This window comes from Schistocerca serialis, chromosome 6 (assembly GCF_023864345.2).
Source record: "Schistocerca serialis cubense isolate TAMUIC-IGC-003099 chromosome 6, iqSchSeri2.2, whole genome shotgun sequence".
NCBI lineage: Eukaryota > Metazoa > Arthropoda > Insecta > Orthoptera > Acrididae > Schistocerca > Schistocerca serialis.
This window is the reverse complement of record NC_064643.1, coordinates 540816412-540837176: the sequence shown is the minus strand read 5'-3', so window position 1 is coordinate 540837176 and position 20765 is coordinate 540816412. Positions and strand designations below refer to the sequence as shown.

General features: G+C 38.5%; 1 protein-coding gene across 1 annotated transcript in view; it reads right to left on the bottom strand.

Moving 5' to 3' along the window:
* LOC126484489 (neural-cadherin-like) overlaps positions 1–20765 on the bottom strand; it is a 351697-nt gene that overhangs the window by 147503 nt on the left and 183429 nt on the right. Inside the window, exon 11 of the mRNA XM_050108024.1 lies at positions 14706–14888. Coding sequence (XP_049963981.1) covers positions 14706–14888 — 183 coding nt within the window. The remainder of the gene's footprint in view (positions 1–14705; positions 14889–20765) is intronic.

The window sequence follows — 20765 nt, the reverse complement described above, 5'->3', positions numbered from 1 at the left end:
AATTCTAGGGGACTGATGACCTCAGATGTTAAGTCCCATAGTGCTCAGAGCCATTTGAACCATTTGAAGTAGTTTTAACAAGAAATTGAAGTAAATGAAGTTACTGGCCTCTAGATATCGTTTATTTTGTTGACGATTTTGGATCCGAAAATTTACCTTTGGAAACTTCCTTTCTGAATGCCAAGATACGAAATCCCTAATAATTTCATGAAAACATAAGCATAGCTTGTCTTGTTGCTGATGATTAATAATTTTTTATGTCTTTTTTAAACTTTTTTTAATAATTCCATCTCCAAAGAGGGGTTATTTGGAACAACTGTAAATACCTATTTTATATTCACTGAAAAACAGTTGAGGCCAGCAGTGATGAAGATTTTCACAGTTGCGCTGATGACCACGGTACAGTAACGATCCAAAATTGAACTTAAAGATCACCAAGGAGAACATGTCAGAAAATACGAATTTTCAGAATTTCACAATATAAACGTGAATTATTTTCTTGCAGTGTCCCTAACGTGCGATGATGGTTCAACGAAGGACACTGCAAAGAGGAAAAAAAAATCCTTTGACCGCAGGTGGCTTTATATAGTCCGTAACGGTATGAAGCAGTTTAAAGAGATGCTCTCACAGCATCTGATAGAACTACTAGTGCCCATTCGCTACATTTTTAAATTCCTCGAACTTTCTAGTACAGCAGTTAATAATTTTAAGACAAAATTATTTTTGTAGGTTTTTAACATTTCTAGAGTTTCACTACTTACACCTGATGTTTTTGGCATGTGAGCTAACGTCAGAAACGGCAGTGACTCAGGATATCCCTTGGTGTACATTGAATCACTCATATTTTCCTATTTTTGCAATAGTAAATATAGACCTATAATTTTACTACGAACTGGAAAACTCAACTGAGAGCATGCCTCAAAGTTTCGTTGTGTTTCTATCGACTGTTGTGATGCACGACGGCTTCAAAGTTCGAACGTATTTCAAGTAATCGTAAAAGACGATAGCTTTTCTCAAGTCTATGATATGTATGCACTACCATATATGCTCACTTTTGAAATAACGGAGCCCAAGACAATTTTGGTCGCACAGCTTGAACTTTCAGCAATTCACATTTTCATACTTTTTAGCACTGTGGTGCTTTCTATAGCCCCACATCATGCTAGTGATCCTACATTACAGCCCATGAATTCCATTTTTATAATACAAGAGGACAGTGTCCATATTCTTGTCTCAGGAATGCCTGATCCACATAATGCTCTGGTTCTGTGACCAGAAGTGTGTCTCATTTCTTTTTATTTCCCTTATGCTTACCAAGCCCAAATAATGATTGAAAAGACTTCAATCGAATATCACTATAATCGTTCCATTAATAGTAAATCTGTTGACTCAGGCCATTATCAGCGGGCAGAGCGTCATCAGAATAAGAAAACAAACTGTATATGTTTTAAATGCACTGCCATCCTGGTTCTGATCTGTAGATGGAAAAAGTCCTTAAATTCGCGCCGTTTACCGTTTACAGGTTTCCTGTTAAAACTGACTGCAAGTAACAAAGCAAAACATCACATTTTCACAATTTATAACTATCGTTTATTAAACAATTTTTCCATCATATATAGCCTATGTAATGCCGAGTGTTTCTGAATGTACAAAACAGTTCAATTTCTTCATGTTTAGTTCTGAATTATTAAGTGTAATGAACCCGCCTCTGTGGCCGAGAATGCGTACATAGTGGATGTAACCATATGACGCTATTGTCACTCGAGTGGCGATATCTACTGCCATTGTTTTGCTACAGGAGCAATACTGGTTACCGTAACTGTTTAAGGGGAGTTTTTTTTCTTGTAGTATATTAACTGACCAGGGACTTTAGTATAGGTGCGTAAAAGATTTGCCCTGAACATTTAAATTAAAATGTCCACTTAACATTACGGGACATCATTCTGTTTCGAAGTTTAAAGCTTTAATAATGAATTTGATTGTTTGATAAATAACTGAAAATCACCAGATGGAATAACTCACTAATCTTAAATGGAATACCGCTGTGGAACAACTGTATGCGCCCTGTATACCCATTGTTGCACGCGGCTGATTGATGTAGTGAAGTATTTTGTCTTGGCTGTACTAGGTGAACCGCACACGGCATGCGTTTACTTTGAAACTGAAGTGTTTAGGAATGGCGTTGTAGTGACTGAGTGTTACGTGTACGTACATAACATCGTATTATAGTGAGCTTCTCAAATACAGCAGGCTCGAAAACAGCGCCCGTGAGTGTCATTTCAGTGACAAACGGCTACAAGAAACAGGCTATTCGGGCTGGCATTCGAAAGAAGCTGACTATCCCGAATATTGTAAAACATGCCGTATAAGTTTTACAGCGCATTACAACTCGTGAAAACTGTAAGCCATCATGCCAGTACCAAGATTCATACTGACTCATACTGTTCGAATGTAATTCGTGCCAGCGGGAACTGGTGAGGAAGTGTCAGCTACGGAATTAATATTAACATATAATGGAGTGACAATGTCATCACAGCTGCCGTTCACAAGACTGTGGAAATGCTCTCCTATCTCACATTTTGTCTCAAGATTTGAAACTATCATCCAAAATTCACTGTGACAGGACTAAAACTGAAGCTGTAGTAGAGAATATATTGGCTCCACATTCTCTGCAACAAATTCTGAAAAAATATGGTACAACTCCATTCTCGATTGCATGTTATGCTTCAAATAAAGGAAATATGAAATTATTTCCAGTTGCTATCCGATACTTCGACCAAGAAATGGGAACGACTCCAGTTGTTATGGATTGTTTACGAAAGTGCAGACGAAATATCAATTTCTATAGCCAAGAAGCTTAAAGAGAGCATCATTAACAGCATCTTTCAGGATCGCAACTGATTTTTTATGGTGCGGACAACTGTTGGTCAATTACGGAGAAACCAATCTGTTTTCATGGATTTGAAAAAATGTTTGAAACACCACATATTATTGTAGGACATTGTGACATACATATGCTGCATAATATTGAGAAATATGGACTAAAACTACTGTCATACGATGTTGAATCGTTAGCGGTTAAGGTATTTAATGAGTTTTCTTTAAGCGCTAAGAACGTGAGTGAGCTGAAGAACTTTTTGGAGTTCCTGCAGTCAAGTACTCCACACTATTCAAGCACGCTCGTACACGCTTTTTCAGTTTTTTTCTGCTGTAGACAGATTGCTCCAGAACTGGCCGTTGTTAAAGCCCTGTTTTCTGATCCAGGGTGAAGACAATATTGCCAAACTTATCTGAACAATCGTAGCCCATGAAAACGACAGTGACGTGGACGATGAAGTAACACTCCCAGAGATTTACATTTATTTTGCCCACAATGTTATGCCTTTATTTAATACAACCATAAAACATGTTGAAAGTGATTATATACAGATAACTGAAATATATTCTGTATTCCTGAAATTGCATACATAAACTATTTATAGACAAAGAAATAATTTCTTCGGATTCGAGGTATTACAAAAGCTGAAAAAAAAGTCCGCAATATGAAGAGCAAAATTTATCAGAGAAGCTCAGCAAGTCTATACTAGGAATATGCAATATCTGGAAAAATGGTTTGACTTCAGTGAAGATTCGCATTCAAGCTTATCTCTCAGTTAAATCTTGAAGGGCCCTTAAAATGGAGAACGTAATGAAACTTATAGATTATTTCAACATAATTATAAACGGCGACGAACTATTTTATGAAATATGTGCACTGAATGACGTCTTGCCATTCATTAAAGACTTGCCTCACGCTAACATTTCAAACAAATGGGTGATATTTTTTAAGAGATTCAAAGCACATAATTTGTTGAAAGTTGCTCAACTTGTGGTAAAAGTGTCTTCGTCCAATGCGTTTGTAGAGGGGATTTTCAGTGTGATGCTATATATCTGGAGCAATGAAAGAAGCAGACTGCAAGTGGAAATGGTGAAAGCTGAACTATTTGTGAATTTGAACTACCATATGCTATGTGCAGAATTTGCTAAATTTGTCAAAAACAACAACGGGAAAGAACTTGTTAAAATGGTGAAGTCGAAAAAAGTAAAACTTAAAAGATAAAACTAGAGAAGAAACTAGAGCCTCACAGAAATGGCTGGTTCCGGAGTATTAACAATAAGTAGGGAGTCTATCGTGTTAAATAAATGCATGCTTCCTGTTGTAGCAGCTATAATGTATCTATTGTTTAACGTGTTGTGAATAGTAATAATAATAGTAATAATAATAATAACAATAATAATAGCAATAACAGTAATACAATAATAATAAATTTTTGAATTGTCCAGTTGTGGCTCCTGTTAAGGTTGCCAACCCTAAGCACAGTCTATGATTACTGTTACTTTGAACTTCCCGTCAGTTCTATGGCACAAGCGCCGGCCGCTATGACCGAACGGATCTAGGCGCTTCAGTGCGGAACAGCGCTGCTGCTATGGTCGCAGTTTGGAATCCTGCCTCGGGCAAGGATGTGTGTGATGTCCTTACGTTAGTTAGGTTTAAGTAATTCTAAGTCTAGGGGACAGATGACCTCAGAAGTTAAGTCCCATAGTGATTAGAGCCATTTGAACCACTTCTACGGCACAAGCTTCAAAAATGCTAATCATTGCGAAATCGGTGGATTTATTTTGTATCACTTTCAACAGAAATGACAACTCCGATCTCCACTTCACTTCTCAGCGTAATTCGTGGTCCCTGAATAACTATAAATAATTACAATTATTGTAAAGTATGAAATTCTTACCACACGTGGGAAAGCAAAACGAAACAAAACTGCACAAACACACCTAATAACTAGAGAAACGAATAGCCACATTGTCACATATCGTTAAGTGCTAAAAAGCCAGGCAATCCAAGACCACCTACAATGTATTTATTATAGGTCGTCTTGTCGTACTGCAAGCACGAATCGCATGCTATACATCATACTGCCTGTGATTTCCATGCGATCCGCGACCGACTGACTACTGCGGTTTGCCCAAATATGGCGATCTACGAAGTGATCGATCGCACAAACGACGTATCGCTGCGATCAGTGTTGCCAATTTAGCGACTTTGTCGCTAGAAATGGCGACTTTTGCCTTCGTCTTAGCGACAAAAAAAACTTTTTAGCGACAAAAATTATTTAGCGACTTATCTGGCGACTTTTGGAGTACTGACGACTTTTGAAGTACAAATCAAAACTATCTTGGGCCAGTATTTTCATTAACAAAACTAAGATATTAACTATATAATGGATACTACACTGACTTTATTCTAGATTACTAAGTTAAATTAAGTTCTTAGCAGATCATGTAGCATTGTTCAGCATTTAGTAAACCTGAATGTGGGAATTGCTTACAGAGCAAGAAAACCTTGACTATAGAACAATTCATTATTCATTACCCACTAGCCTGTTGTCGATAGCGTACAGATCTATAATTCTTCAACTTTTGAACTCCCTTTATTTTTCGAATTGACAAAAAACATACGTAATATTAAGTATAATAAAATACATTTCTGTCTAGCAACCTCTAATTTTTCGAAATGTTACTCGCAGTCAAATTATTACCACATGCACAGTGGTAACGCAAGAACAATTCGGTGGGGGTATCTCAGACAGTATTACGTTTTAAACAATGAGCAATAGGACTGATATCGAGTTACCGAATGAGTAGATTGTTTGATGGTCTCTAGTTCGCCTCAGTTTTAATGTGTTTTCAGTGATTACAGATTGGTGAAACTTATGTTGTGGTGGCTTACATAATGGATTTACCGCAAAAGAAGAAGCAGTACGCTCAAAAATATCGGGATGCGTGGGAAGCAGAACCTTAATTCAATGGGTGGCTGAAACCAGTCGTTGCAGACTTATCCAAGGCAAGATGCCAAGTATGTGCAACAGAGTTTTATGCTAAATTGTGTGATATTAGAAAGCATTCGAAAACTGTTAAGCATAAACAAAAAATTGATTTAAAGAAACACAAACCACCTTACCTGTGAAAATTGTTCCGAAAACCACAGTTAGAATAGCAAGCAGAGCGGAAGGGGCCCTTCCTTTCTTTATTGCTGAACATTGTTCTATTTTAGCTGTAGATCATTTTGGAATACAGTGCAAGAAGGTGTTTTACGGTGATGAGGGCGCTAGAAACAAGCAATTACATCGTACAAGGTGCACTAACATTATAACTGAAGTTTTGGCTCCATATTTTACACAATCATTGGTTGAAGATATAGGTAACCAAAAATACAGTGTACTAATAGATGAATCCACAGATGTATCAATATCTAAAATGCTAGGTATCGTTATACGGTACTATAGTGTAAACAACCAAACCATTAGATCAGCATTTCTCAAACTCGTTGTGGTAGAAACTGCAGATGCAAGAAATCTGGCTGCTGTTCTTGTGAATTCTATGGAAGATCTCAAATTTCTAATCGCTAATATGGTAGGAATTGGCACAGATAATGCTTCTGCAATGGTTGGAACAAACAATGGGCTTTTCGAACAGCTCAAGAGAGAATATGGTTTGAAGCATTTGGTATGGATCCATTGCATTTGACACTCTCTTCAGCTTGCAGTTTCGCACGCCTCAGTGAATACAATACCTAGAAACATAGAGTTTCTTGTACGGGAAACCTACAATTGGTTCTCCATTTCACCCAAAAGACAAGAGGAATATGAAAAGGTTTATGAGACAATAAATTGTGGAAAACAGCCACTAAAATTTTTGAAGGTCTGTGCAACACGGTGGATTTCAATTGAACCAGCAATACGAAGAATTCTGGAGCAGTGGGAAGAATTAAAGCTACATTTTTCACTTGCCATGGTTCAAGACAATTGTTACACTGCCGATTTTTTGTACAAGATGTATTGTGACGATTCAAATCATCTTTACATGTTTTATCTTAAACATGTTTTAAAAGACGTACAAATAGCAATAAAAGCTTTTGAAGGAGAAGACAATGACCCCACTAAATTACTAGATACACTTTTATTTCTCATGCAGTCACTCGGACAAAACATAGTTTTTCCAATTGTTGATTTGTTGACAACACCAGTTCCAAGAGAATGTATGTACGCAAATCCGAACCTTGGCTTTATGTTTGAACAGAAATTGGCTGAGTCAAGTTTATCTGAAGAAAATAAAGTTTATTTGAAGAAGGGATGCATTCAAAAAATGGTTCAAATGGCTCTGAGAACTATGGGACTCAACTGCTGTGGTCATCAGTCCCCTAGAACTTAGAACTACTTAAAACTAACTAACCTAAGGACATGACACACACCCATGCCCGAGGCAGGATTCGAACCTGCGACCGTAGAGCAGCGCGGCTCCGGACTGGAGCGCCTAGAACCGCACGGCCACCAAGGCGACAGAGATGCATTCAGTTTAGTCTGGAACTCATAAAAGAAATTCAACAAAGACTACCAAGTAACGTTACGATCCTGAAAAAAATGTCAATACTGAATGTTGAAGAAACACTAAAAGTGAATAAAAATAATGCTGTAGCGGATGTAGCCAAATAATTGGGTTTTAGTGGCGATTTCATAGACGGTATGCTGCAAGAATGGCATAATATCATCTTCATTAGGTGGAATAACACTACTAACACTGTTCGATTTTGGAGTGAGGTTTTGCAGTATAAAAATGCCGCAGGGGAGAATCCTTTTTCTTTTATTTCACAGCTAGCAATGACTGTTCTCTGCCTACCGCATTCAAATGCAGAAGTGGAAAGAATATTCAGTTCTATGAACATTATAAAAACCAAACAACGTAACAGACTATCGTTAAAGACAATTAATGCTTTGATCAAATTAAGAGACCAGCTGAAGAAACAAAATAAAGATTGTGCATCTTTTGACATACCGTCAGACGTATTGGAGCTTTTTGGAGCGAACAAAAGTTACTCTTTTGTGACAAAACCAGTCGAACTGCAACATCATCTTTTGAGCGACGTTCAACCCCCTACATCAACTACAGTTCTGTCAGAGCATGAAACAGAAGAGTTATTCGATCTTCTGAGTGACGACGATGAATAGCTCATATAGAGGTACGTATATATTTTGTAACCTAATTTGAGTTCTTGCTTTCTTTTGTTGCAAATATAGTTGTATATTTCTAGTATATTTGACTACTGTGATTGAAACAATTTATGTGTTGCGTCAATTATGATAACACGTTTAATTAAACGTTAGCGTATTTTATATGTATGTTGTTGCAAGCGATGCGTCATTTAATTAAGACAATATAGCAATTACGTATGAGACAATTTTAATTAATATTTTGTTACCCCCCCCCACGGCTTATTGCACCTTTCACAGGACGAAATTTTCAGTATATTACCAGTAAAATCAGTTTTAGCGACTTTCTAGCGACTTTTGATATTGAATCTAGCGACTCGGGTTTTTTAGAGTTGGCAACACTGGCTGCGATGGTCGCGAGGCCATTTTCGTTGAAATTGTGTATGGAGCGCGGGAAGAAGGATTGCTTAAATGCCTCTGTGCTTGTTATATTTAATCTAATTTTCTCTCCACGCAATGCACAGGACCTGAAGAATGTCTCTAGAACGATACTTCACCTAATACTGATTGCTGAAATTTTGTAAGTAGGCTGTCACTGAATAACTTGTGTCTTTTTTTTCCGGACGCGATGGACTCGCTCACGCAGCACGCAGCTGCTAGTGCTCCCTTTGTATAACGATGACATCTTCCCAGTATCTTGCCAATGAGCCCGAGTCTGCCACCTGCTTTATCTATGACTGAGCCTACCGGTATATTAGCATTCCATTTCATATCCCTGCAGATCATTACAACCAAGTTTTTGTATGATCTGACCAATTAACAATCGTGTAACTCACTGATATTGATGTCATAGGATACTAAGCATTATTATTACTTTTTTAAAAGCACAAAAGTTTAGATTTCTGAACATATGAAGCAAGTTGTCAGTCGTTGCACCACTTTTAAATCTTATCGAAACGTGACTGATATTTGTGTAGTTTTTTCAGGCAGTACTTCATTATTGATAACAACATCATCTGCAAAAAGTTTGAGGTCAGTATCAATATTGTCTGAAAGGTCATTAATAAACAACGCGAACAGCTAGGGTCCTAACACGCTTCCCTGGACACACCTGATGCTACTTTTACTTCTCCTGATGACGCTCCATCCAATATAACATGCTGTGCCCTCCTCCCTGTCTGCTATCATTTACAAACCTTGTTTGATGCCTAATCTAGGTCTGATGGCAATCAAGAGCTGAATGCTGCTTTTCAGTGGAGATGATTGAAGAGAAATTCTCTTCTATTGTTTGAACAACCAATCAGTAAATTCAGGAACATGCACTATGTTGTTTTTTTGCTTTCTAGATTGTTTGTCATATATTAGTGCTTTTGACAAGATGGGCTGTGATTTATTTGCAGGCGATCGATACTTGAACCATTACAGTGCCTCAAGCTTGACCATAGCTGTTAATCCTCACTTGCGCGATTCACTGCCCCTGAAACTTAATGAGAACTTCATGAAGTAGCCACATGGTGTGTCATGCTGGTAGTGTAATCTGTGTAATCAGGAATGTTGTCTTTGATTTCAAAAGGACTCAGCGGAGTGTATCACATCCAATCTGCCTTGCTAAATGTGTGTCCCTGTGGCTTCCTTCCTAAAATGTTCAACCAGTTACATTCTGAGGTTATTTTTGTTTCTGCTAAGGTGGCACCTAACATGGCCCCTAGTGTCTTTCATGGAGGTAATGCTCCATTTCATTTAAACAGAATATCAGTATTATATACTTACACTGTGGTTTCTTTAATTAAAGCTATCACCCTTTCTATGTTAAACACTATCTTCATACAGTCTGTGCATCCACAGTTAATATATTTGCCCAAACAATGGAAAATCCAGGATGGAACGTAACAGTATTATGAAAAGAAAAGTTGCTACTTACCATTTAGTTGAGATGCTGAGTCACAGATAGGCACAATGAAAAGACTGTTCCAAATAAAGCTTTCAGCCCGTAAGGCTTTAGGCAGAAATAGACAATAAAAACACATACACACACACACACACACAATTGATGCTCATCTGGCTGCAGTCTAAGGCAACTGTAGGCACACTGCAACCAGCAGCACCAGTGCATGATGGTAGTGGCAGCTGGGTGGAGGTAAGGAGGAGGCTGGGACAGGCAGGGTGAGGGATAGTAGGGTAGGGGTGGTGGAAAGTGCAGTGCTGCTAGGGAGCACACAGGGGCGAGGTGGAGAGGGTAGTGCAGCTATGCACAGGCAGGAGCTTGGACGGAGGGCAGGGGAGAGATAGGGAGAGTGGGTAGTGGAAAAGGAGAGAAGTAAAAGGACTGGGTGCAATGGTGGAATGAGGGCTCTATAGTGCTGGAATGGGAACAGGGAGGCTGGATGGTTGAGGACAATGACTAACAAAGGTTGAGGCCAAGAGGGTTATGGGAACATAGAATATATTGCAGGGAAAGTTCCTACCTGCACAATTCTGGAAAGCTGGTGCTGGTGGGAAGGATCTATATGGTACAGGCTGTGCAGCAGTCACATTTCTGCCACTATCCTTCCCACCTGTCCACAGTGGTATTCCGCCGTCCATCGAACCTACATAATATACTTGTCCATCCCTACACAACCCATGCTCCCAGCCCCTTACCTCAAGGCTCATTCCTCTGCAATAGACCTAGACACAAGACCTGTCCCATACATCCTCCCACCACCACCTACTCCAGTCTGATCCTAAACATCACGTATCCCATCAAAGACAGGGGTACCTGTGAAATTAGTCATGTGATCTACAAGCTAAGCTACAACCACTGTGCTGCATTCTGTGTGGGCATAACAACCAACAAGCTGCCTGTTGCATGAATGGCCACTGACAAACTGTTGCCAAGAAACAAGGGGTCAACAGAGTTGCTGAGCACGCTGCCAAATGTGACATCCTTCATTTCAATGACTGCTTCACAGCCTGTGCCATATAGATCCTTCCCAACAAGACCAGCTTTTCTGAATTGTGCAGATGGGAACTTTCCCTGTAATATAACCTATGTTCCCACAACCCTCTTGGCCTCAACATTGGTTAGACATTCCCCTCACCCATCCAGCCTCCCTCTTCCCATTCCAGCATTTTCAGTCCTCATTCCACCACCGCATCCAATCTTTTTTACCTCTCTCCTTTTGTGCTACCTCGTCTCCCCACCTCTCCCCTGCCCTCCGTCTAACCTTCTGACCACACATAGCTGCCCTACCCTCTCCACTCGTCCCTGCGTGCACCTTTGCAGGACTGCGCTGTCCGCCACCCTTTCCCTAGTATCCCTCCCCGCCCCCGCCTCCTCCTTAGCCCCATCCAGTCCCCACTCCCATCATGCATTGGTACTGCTGGGTGGGTACAGTTGACTTAGACTGCAGTCAGGTGTGTGTGTGTGTGTGTATGTGTGTGTGTGTGTGTGTGTGTGTGTGTGTGTGTGTGTCACCTATTTTTGACAAAGGCCTTACAGGCTGAAAGCTTTATTTGGAACTATCTTTTTGTTGAGCCTATCTGCGACTCAACAGCTCCACTGTATGGTGAGTAGTAACTTTCCTTTTCATAACATTGCCCAAAAATATCCTGTTAAAAGACTTTAAACAATTTTTCAAAAACTAATTAGTTAGCTGCAATTATAAATATAATACAGTAACATAAACCCTGTAAACATCCACAATGGAGTCAAATTCAGTAAGAACATAAAATAAAACAATCGTTTGTGTAGGGAAAATTATTATTATTAGTCAATATTTGTCATTTGCAGCAGGCCTGCTGCAAAACTGCCCTTAACTCACATGTATCCATGTCGATCAAAACTAGTTTACACAACAAATATGACATAAAGACTTTGTGTAATGCACTTCATACAAAACCACATGTGTCAAAAATTGTGGATAAAATTTTGTTACATTAGCTGTTTAAGGGTATCGTAACAGAAATTGTTGTAAATTCATATCCAGAAGTTTATGGACATTTGAGATCCATGGAACAATGTGATGCACAGTGATGAAGAGTGCACCAAAACATAACCACACGTTGCAGCATACGATACAAATTGGAGGTAAACCTACCATCTGTGATTTTCCTTTGATGATAATACACAGAACTTCTGCACAGTATGTGATGCCCATGCATTGCAATTAGGAATGCAGAGTAGCTGCCCATACTATCAATCAAGTCGCCAGCATTAAGTAAAAGAATGCAGCCTACTGCTGAAAAGGCAAGCTCTTGAATGTCTCATCCATGTTCCTTAAGACCAGAGACAAGCTGCTGTTAACCATAGATAAGTGATGGTCTCATGTTATAAGTACCATTTAGCAGATTGACAATGTATAACCAGGCATTATAAACCACTGAATGGAATACTTATGCATGTATGTGCTCTTGACGTTTTGTCATTTTGTATGTGATCTCATATGTTGGCATATTGGTATCTTTTCACAGTACTGACAAGAGTTAAACCAGTACTGCATCATATGATCAAATGACAAGAATTACATTCCAGGCTACAGCTTGACTTGTTTGTAAACAGTACACCTCGCCAGTCTTCTTGGGTCCACACTCAGGGAGCAAAGCACTGCATCTGCTGTGTCTTTGTGTAAATGGAACAGATATGATGATGAGTTGCCAAGCATACTGAACCAGCTGTCAAAACTGATAATGCATCATTTTGTGGGAAGTATGTTTCCCTAGCTGGGGAAAGTGCTGTTTTGGTTACTTATCTTTGGTCACTTCATGAAAAGTCCACCCCCGGTAGCTGAGTGACCAGCGCGACAGACTGTCAATCATAAGGGCTCGGCTTTGATTCCTGGCTGGGTCAGAGATTTTCTCAACTCAGGGACTAGGTGTTGTGTTGTCCTAATCATCATCATTTCATTCCCATCGACGTGCAAGTCACCAAAGTGGCGTCAAATCGAAAGACTTGCACCTGGCAAACGGTTTACCCTACGGGAGGCCCTAGTCACACGACATTTAAATTTATTTACTTAATGAAAAACAGTAATCTTAAGACTGGATTACAGCATTTGGCTGATCTTGTTGATGTTGTTATTTAATGTTTCCACCCTCCTAAATGCTGCTCATGAAATGATAATAAGTTCAGCATTCAACTACCAGTCCATCTTGTGCTGATTGTGAGCAACTTTCTACCAGCAAATTATACTGTCACATGTAATGTCACCCAAATGTGTTCACTTGTCATCCTGCTTCCATACGAATACACACAGTACACAGCCAGAATCATTATGGCCGTACTCATACCCATGATATCTGTTATAGGAACATTAATTGCTCTCCTACCGGCAAGGTATATATGTCCCATGTTTCTGTGTTGTGCTGCCACAGTTTAGTTTACTCTTTGCAATTATGATACAATGGTTGCTTGCGTATTAAAAAGATTCCTTATGCATATGGGTCTATAGCATGCTGCACAACTGCTACATACAAACTTATGAGAGAGATTGGTGACAATCTTGTACATAAAGATGTTAAATAGTTCATTGTGTGTATTTTTAATCTTTGAGCTCTGTCTTTTTCTATTTCTCAATTTGCAATGTGCATATATGTACCTTGGAACTTCTGAGTCTGTACAACTTCTCCTTGAATAGTAGAAGCAACGCACCTACACACACACACACACACACACACACACACACACACACACACACACACACACACACGAGCACCCCCCCCCCCCCCCCACACACACACATACAAGCTAGATTCAGCCAGCACAATGTAGCTGTGTGTGTTTGTGTGGGGGGAGAGGGATAACGTGCACGCATGTGGGCACGCACACGTGTGCATGTGCTTCTAGCTCAAAAATTGGATTATTCCATGAGTTGTTATCTTTACTTTTAAATTATTTATGTCCCGCCAGAACTTTCCATACTAAACTTCTGTTTGATAATTGTTCAGGGAAGGAGGATGGAAGAAAGAATGTTATGAAGTCTTTCATGACATGTTCTTTATTCTGAGATGCAGCAGCATCTGAATCCCATATTGGATGTGCTACACATTATTTGTGACTATAATTATAATAAATATCTTAATTTTTATGATACTGACAAGCTAAAAGCTGTACATCTTATTTTGCCAAACTGCTGAGGGTCAGTACCCCTCATTTTGTAGTGAAATTTTTCAAATATCTATATATTATTTTCAGTTCTTCTCTTCAGAAATAATAATCAAAAATAAAACTTGGGCAGATATTGATAAAAACTGCTGTTTCTAATAAGAAAAACAGTAGCAGCCCCACATTTGATGATAAAAACAAGACTAAATCTAAAATCTTAAGACACGAGTGTCAGCAGTGGAGTAGGGAGGAATGCAGAAGGAAAAGAAATAATTAATTTTCATTTGGGCTCTAATATCAATGGTTTCATTTTCCAAGGTTTTGTATGAATTTCTTTAAAAATTTTCTATGATATAAGGAACAAGATAGATTGCTACTCACCATACAGATGCCATGTTGAGTTGCAGACAGGCACAATGAAAAGACTGTTACACATTTATCTTTTGGTCAAAGTCTTCTTCAGAAAAGGAAACACACACACACACAAACACACACACATTCACTCACAAAAGCATGCACACCTCCCATGCACGTATGATGATCATCTCCATGGTAACATAGTTAAATTGTTTCAATTTGCAAATATTTCTTACCTGATTATTAGGGAAAGTCCCATCTTTGTCTATTGCATTGACCTGTGTTACTTTTGTTCCAATAGGTTCACCTTCAAGAACAGTCTCTTGCTCTCTCTCAGTGAACAGTGGTATCTCATCATTTACATCTTCCAGCAGAATATATACTGTTGCTTCTGAAGCCAGCTGTTGTGCTCCGTTATTCTGTCGAAAAATACAAAAATTGAAATGCTTTACTTTAGTACTAATTCACAATACCAACTGTGTAATTCTAACACCGCGTGATTTTCTGCTATTTCAGTATATTTTGTGTATTTCATATTTTATGACTTAGTGGCTTAATTATTTGTGATCATATTTCAAGAAAAGTATACAAGACAAACATTTAGTCACCTTCAGGGGATCTCGTGTTAACACTACATGTAACATCACCTGTAGCCTTTATAATGACCTCCTTTTGGCTGGAAAGAGATACCATAAATTTCTATATGTGTGCTATATTCAGCTGAAGTCACTCATTGATGATTAGATCCCACAGAGCTAAAAAATTGTGAGGGTGTCAACTGCAGTGTTTCATCTGCTGCTCCAAATAGCAACACACATTTTAAGTGACATCAAGACTACGTCATTTAGCAGTTAAGTCAGGCTGCGATAGGGTGTCAGAGTGTTCAAACAACTAGGAATGTATGCATGCATCCCTGCAGAAGATAGGAGTGTCCACAGCCCATTCATATGAAGATGTAGATGAAAGGGTAGTGATTGATCACCGCTAAGGTTGAAATAAACATCATGGGTAATGTTAATGGTAACCTGAATGAATGATTGATTACTAGACTTCTGCAAGTAAACAGTCCTTTTTCTTATTTTTGGTCCTAATTTGCCTTGATGTTCGTGAAGATAGAGTTAAAGTTGGTGAAACTGTTTAACTATGACAAAGCAGCATGGAAATCAGTAATGTTCATCTCACTTGCAATTCAGAGCACCCAGTCTCATAGTTCTCCCTCAGTAACAGTCCACTGACTCTCATAAGCAACTCTAAATCTTTTGAGCAGTTTTTCTTTCACATTTTTATGAAATTCATTTTGGCACATATTTTGTACTTTGTGTAAATCTTTCTTCCATTTATAAGATTGTGTTCAGATTTTACATAATGAAACTAGCTTTGCACACCACTTAAGGTGAGGTGTTTTCTCCCTCCTTCCTTTTATTAATTTTGTTTTAAACAGCCTTTTCTTTGTCAAAGCTTATTACTGTGCATATTTTCTTTTGACTTGGAAGTACTTTGTTTTTGTTCTGGACTTTAGTTAGCACATCAGTCATCATTTGAACTACAGTTCACAGAATTATCCAAGTTACTTCCTGTTTCTTTAATGTTGCCACAATTTATAACAAAAGATGACATCATTGGAATGAATCTCTAAGAAACTGTCCGCCCTGATAGCTGAATGGTCAGCGTGACGGACTGCCGTCCTAAGGGGCCTGGGTTCGATTCCTGGCTGTGTCGGGGATTTTCTCCGCTCAGGGACTGGTTTGTTCATCATCATTTCATCCCCATCCAGTGCGCAGGTCACCCAGTGTAGTGTCGAATGTAATAAGACCTGCACCAAGGCAGTAGGACCTGCCCCGTAAGGGGCCTCCTGGCCAATGACGCCAAACGCTCATTTTCAAGAAATTAGCTAACAAAAAAAATTTTTGTAGGTCTTCAGGAGAAGTAGGTGATTCCAACTGCATACCTCATTCTTTATATTTTGTCTTTGTGAGGTTGAAAACATTAATAAGATTCCATATTACTGTGAAACTCTGGTACCTGCACAAAGACAGATATTATTAGCAAGCATTTGCCAAGAGATCACAAAGAAAATTAATTCAGTTTTATTTCCATTGTTAACAATTAGTGATACCTCAAAGACGGCCACTAATTACTATGGATGTTATATGAGCAGCAAATTCAAATGAACAGTAACTTTGTACAGTTGTTTCAGAGAAACTATAAATGTAAACTGTAATTTGCTTTATAAGTTAAATTGCATTTTGCCATGTTATCTGTTTACCGATGTGCTATCAATCAGGGATATGTGTCTGCTGTGTTGCACATGTGCTGTCTGCTACAGCTACAGCAGTGGTGACCATTTCTGCAGCTGCCTGATGAACTAGGAATTTGGCAAATTTCAACATTTTTTAGAAATACTGGCAGCATGCCCTAACAGCTAAAATTCTGACATTGTGCTTCTTTTGGTGTATTCTTCTTTTGTAATAAAATTCAGAGCAGGTTTCGACATGTCAGCTTGGACAGCTCTCTTGCCAGAGCCTTTAACTCTGAGCTGCACCTAGTCACTACCAAATCCCATAAAACATGCTGCGACACCCACAACCTAAATCAAAGGATGTATTCTTTGAATTTTTAATGTAATACAACAGACAGGATAATTTCCCGACTCATTGAGTAAAACAATTTTGGTCATGTCCCTCAAATCAAGGAATCACCATATGAGCTTCAGTACCAAAGTATCACTTTAATGAGACTTATAGAGAATATTTTGGCATGAATGGTCATATCCATCATTTGGACTGGATGCTAGAGACTGGGAAGCAAAAACGTGTATTATGCTACTTGCAGGCACAGTATTCTAGAAGAACTCCATCAATTGAGTTTCCATAAATGTCTGCCTGTATGATTTACTCCTTTCTATCACAATGACTTTTTAGATACTTGGTAGAGTTCCATCTGATTGTTTTAGGCCAGACAAGGGTGTTCCTCAAGAATATATTTTAAGTGTACCTACATCATAAAGTACAATGCACTGGGGTCCAGTGTGGTGCTCTTTATTTGTGAGTAAGTTTACAAGGTTTTTTTTCCCTCTTCTCTTTTCTTATCCTGCCACAGCAACTCAATAATTACAACTCAAATTAATAGGTTTGGGCAGTTGGCTAGAAAGATTTTGTATGTACTGTAGGTAGAGGTGAGTGTGGGAGTGGAGGGGGGAGGGGGAGGGGGTTGTGTGCACTGTTTTTTATAGTTCATAGTGAATTAATTTACCTGACTTGCAAATGAGCCTGTGAGCTCTATGAGCCACATATTTGATACAAAACTGCCATGGGTACCGCACCTAAAGGACCTGATCCAAATTCACTGAAGAAACTAAACACCAGAAATTTTTTCCATCACTGTCTCGGTAAGTAGATAGAGCTCATCTGCTTTAGTATTATAAAACTTCTGTATGTAATTCTAGCTAGACTATGGATGTACAGTATATGCATCACTGAGTCGAAGACCACCAATCCTATCAACTATGTGGGGATCAGGTTAGCCACAGGTGCTTGCAGGACAAACCTCTTAGCCAGTCTGTGAGCTGAAACTGGGGAGCTTTCATTTGTCATCTCCCAGCATCTTCCTAAAGTGCATCAGGTGTACATGTTCTTCTTCTCCCAGAATTGTTAGCAGTGCAAACTGTTTCCTGCCCTACCATATCAGTTTTCATAAATCACCTGCAAGTAATGATCCCAAACAATGGTTTCTAAAACTATTTAATAACTGCTGTTTTTCCACAGTCACATCATAGTTATCTAAGGAGAAACATTTGAGGATGCAGAAAGAAAATTACCAGAAGCATGAGATGGAACACAGTCCGTATTAGGAAACAAACTAGCTGAGTCCTGACCCATAACACTTTGACTGCCAATCCCATCATTTGATGCAGTACACTTACTCCTATTTCTAAATATTAAATCATGTATATTGATGGGCTCAGTTGGTCTCATCGTGTTCCGAAGGGCATATAATTTCTAAAACCACTGTAAAAATGGCTGGCATTCTAAGAAACAGCAAGGTATATGTGATTGTTAGTCAAAGTGTTAAACCTGGTCACCTGGACTGTATTCTTGAATCACTGTATAAAAACAAAATATTTAATTGTATTCTTTACAAGCCAGCTAGTGCTAATAGGAAAATTCCCAGCTCAGGTATTCAGAAAGACTGCCTTATTATTATGCAAATCTGCAATAGAATCTAATGTGCTATCAAGGTGACTGGACTATCCCTATTTTTGTAAGGTATCAGAAAGTTTCTTTTTCCTGTGCTTTCTTCTTCTCGTTTCCTGCTTTCTATTTTTAGTATGTTGGAAAATTTAATATAGGGTGAATTTTGTTACGTAAGCTCTTTCTGCAATTTTGGGGTAAGTTCTACTGTGTAATTCCAGTTCTTTGCTTTGAGCCAAGACATTATGTATGACATCATGAGTTTCTGACGTGAAGGATGTAAGTGGTCCATTATTATATATTAACTATGGTTGTCTCAGTAACTGTTGTTTATTTCGAATACCTCATGATTTCCAATGGTGTGGTTCAGCAGGAAGTTGCAAGTGAGCAAGCAGTAATCATATTTATAATTTTCGCTCTCATAAATATTTGGCTGATTTTTTTTCTGAATGTGACACAATTTCATTTAGGATTTAGTTTTTTTGGTATCACTCTGTCTACTTCAGCTATATAGCTCAATTCAAGTTGTCGATTGCATGTTTAGTTATTTTTGGGATGTTTCATTAGGTGTGTTGTGCAATTTATTTTAGAATTTAAATTTTTTTGTTATTGCTCTTTGCACTTTTGCTATATTGCTCAGTTTTGGATGGCAATTCACATTTGGTTGTCTTTTATTATTTTTAGCAAGATATCATCGTCATCTGTTGCTTTATCAATATTTTATTATTACTGTCATTCTGAGTTTCTTATTGTGCATGTCAGTTTCTCCTCACCCAGAATCCCATTTTCTCATGGCTGTCATAGTTTATTCTTTTTGTGAGAGTGTATTTCATTATTATTTCAGTGCCATGGAAACATTTACAAGTATTGATTGCCATTTTGATATTTTGTGTGTGTTGCATCTTTGGGTCTGGTATGATGTCACTGATGTTTGGAACTGTATGTTAGAATTACTATTTTTATTTTTTTAATGTGTATTTGCACATTTAGTTACATGATATTTACATTAATTTCCATCAACACGACAATATGAAATTATTAGTTGATATGAAATTTCAAATCATTTTACTCAAGATAATCCTGAACAAGATGTGTTGAGCTGCAGAAATGTATTGAGAGATCAATGAAAACCAACAAAAGAGCCTGTAGAGCCAGAAAGGATCTGATTGTCATGTCGCATGAGTGCCGCGTCCTTGGCTGATGTTAAAAATCATTTTATCTGTGATACATTTCCATTTCTATTTGTACTGCAGACAAGGAAACTAATAATCAAACCTGTGGATCGCTTCACATTCTGGACAGAATTCAGAATATTATTCTTAAAATTATCATGAGCAGATCACCAAGCCCTATGAGTGCAAACAGCACTGACTGGATGGTATGCACTGCAAACCACTAGATTAAATAAAAAATGTATTAATGCATGTTAATGAATATCACATCATTAGTGTGGAGAACTTCATTTTATTGGGAGAATTTATGGAAAGCTTAGCTCATGTATAAAGGAGACAGCATATAGAATACTAGTGTGACCCATTTTTATATATCGGAAGAGTGTTTTTGATCCCCATGGGTCAGATTAAAGGAAGACATTGAGGCAATTCAGAGGCATGCTGATAGATTTTTTACTGGTGGTATCAATCAGCACACAACTATTATGGAAATGCTACGGAATCCCTGGAAGGAAGATGGCATTTGTTCTGTGGGTTGCTATCAAGGGGATTTAGAAAACTGACATTTGAGTGTGACTCAGACCGATTTCACTGCTTTCATTCTTTATTTCATGTAAGGACCACAAAGATAAGATGTGAGACATTAGGGCTCATAAGGAGGCTTATAGAAAGTCATTTTTCCCTTGCTCTGTTTGCACATGGAACTGGAAAGGAAATGTCTAGTAGTGGTATATGGGACCCTCTGCGTACACAGTATGGTGGTTTGTGGAGTATGTCTGTAGCTGTCGATGAAGATATTTTCATCATGGATTGATGTCCAGAGTATTAATCCTAAAACTGCAATGTGCAGATCACCAAGGTGAATGGGTGCTGTGCGTGTACGGAAGTGGATACTGTGGATTGTCATATCTAATTAGGAATATGTTAATGCACT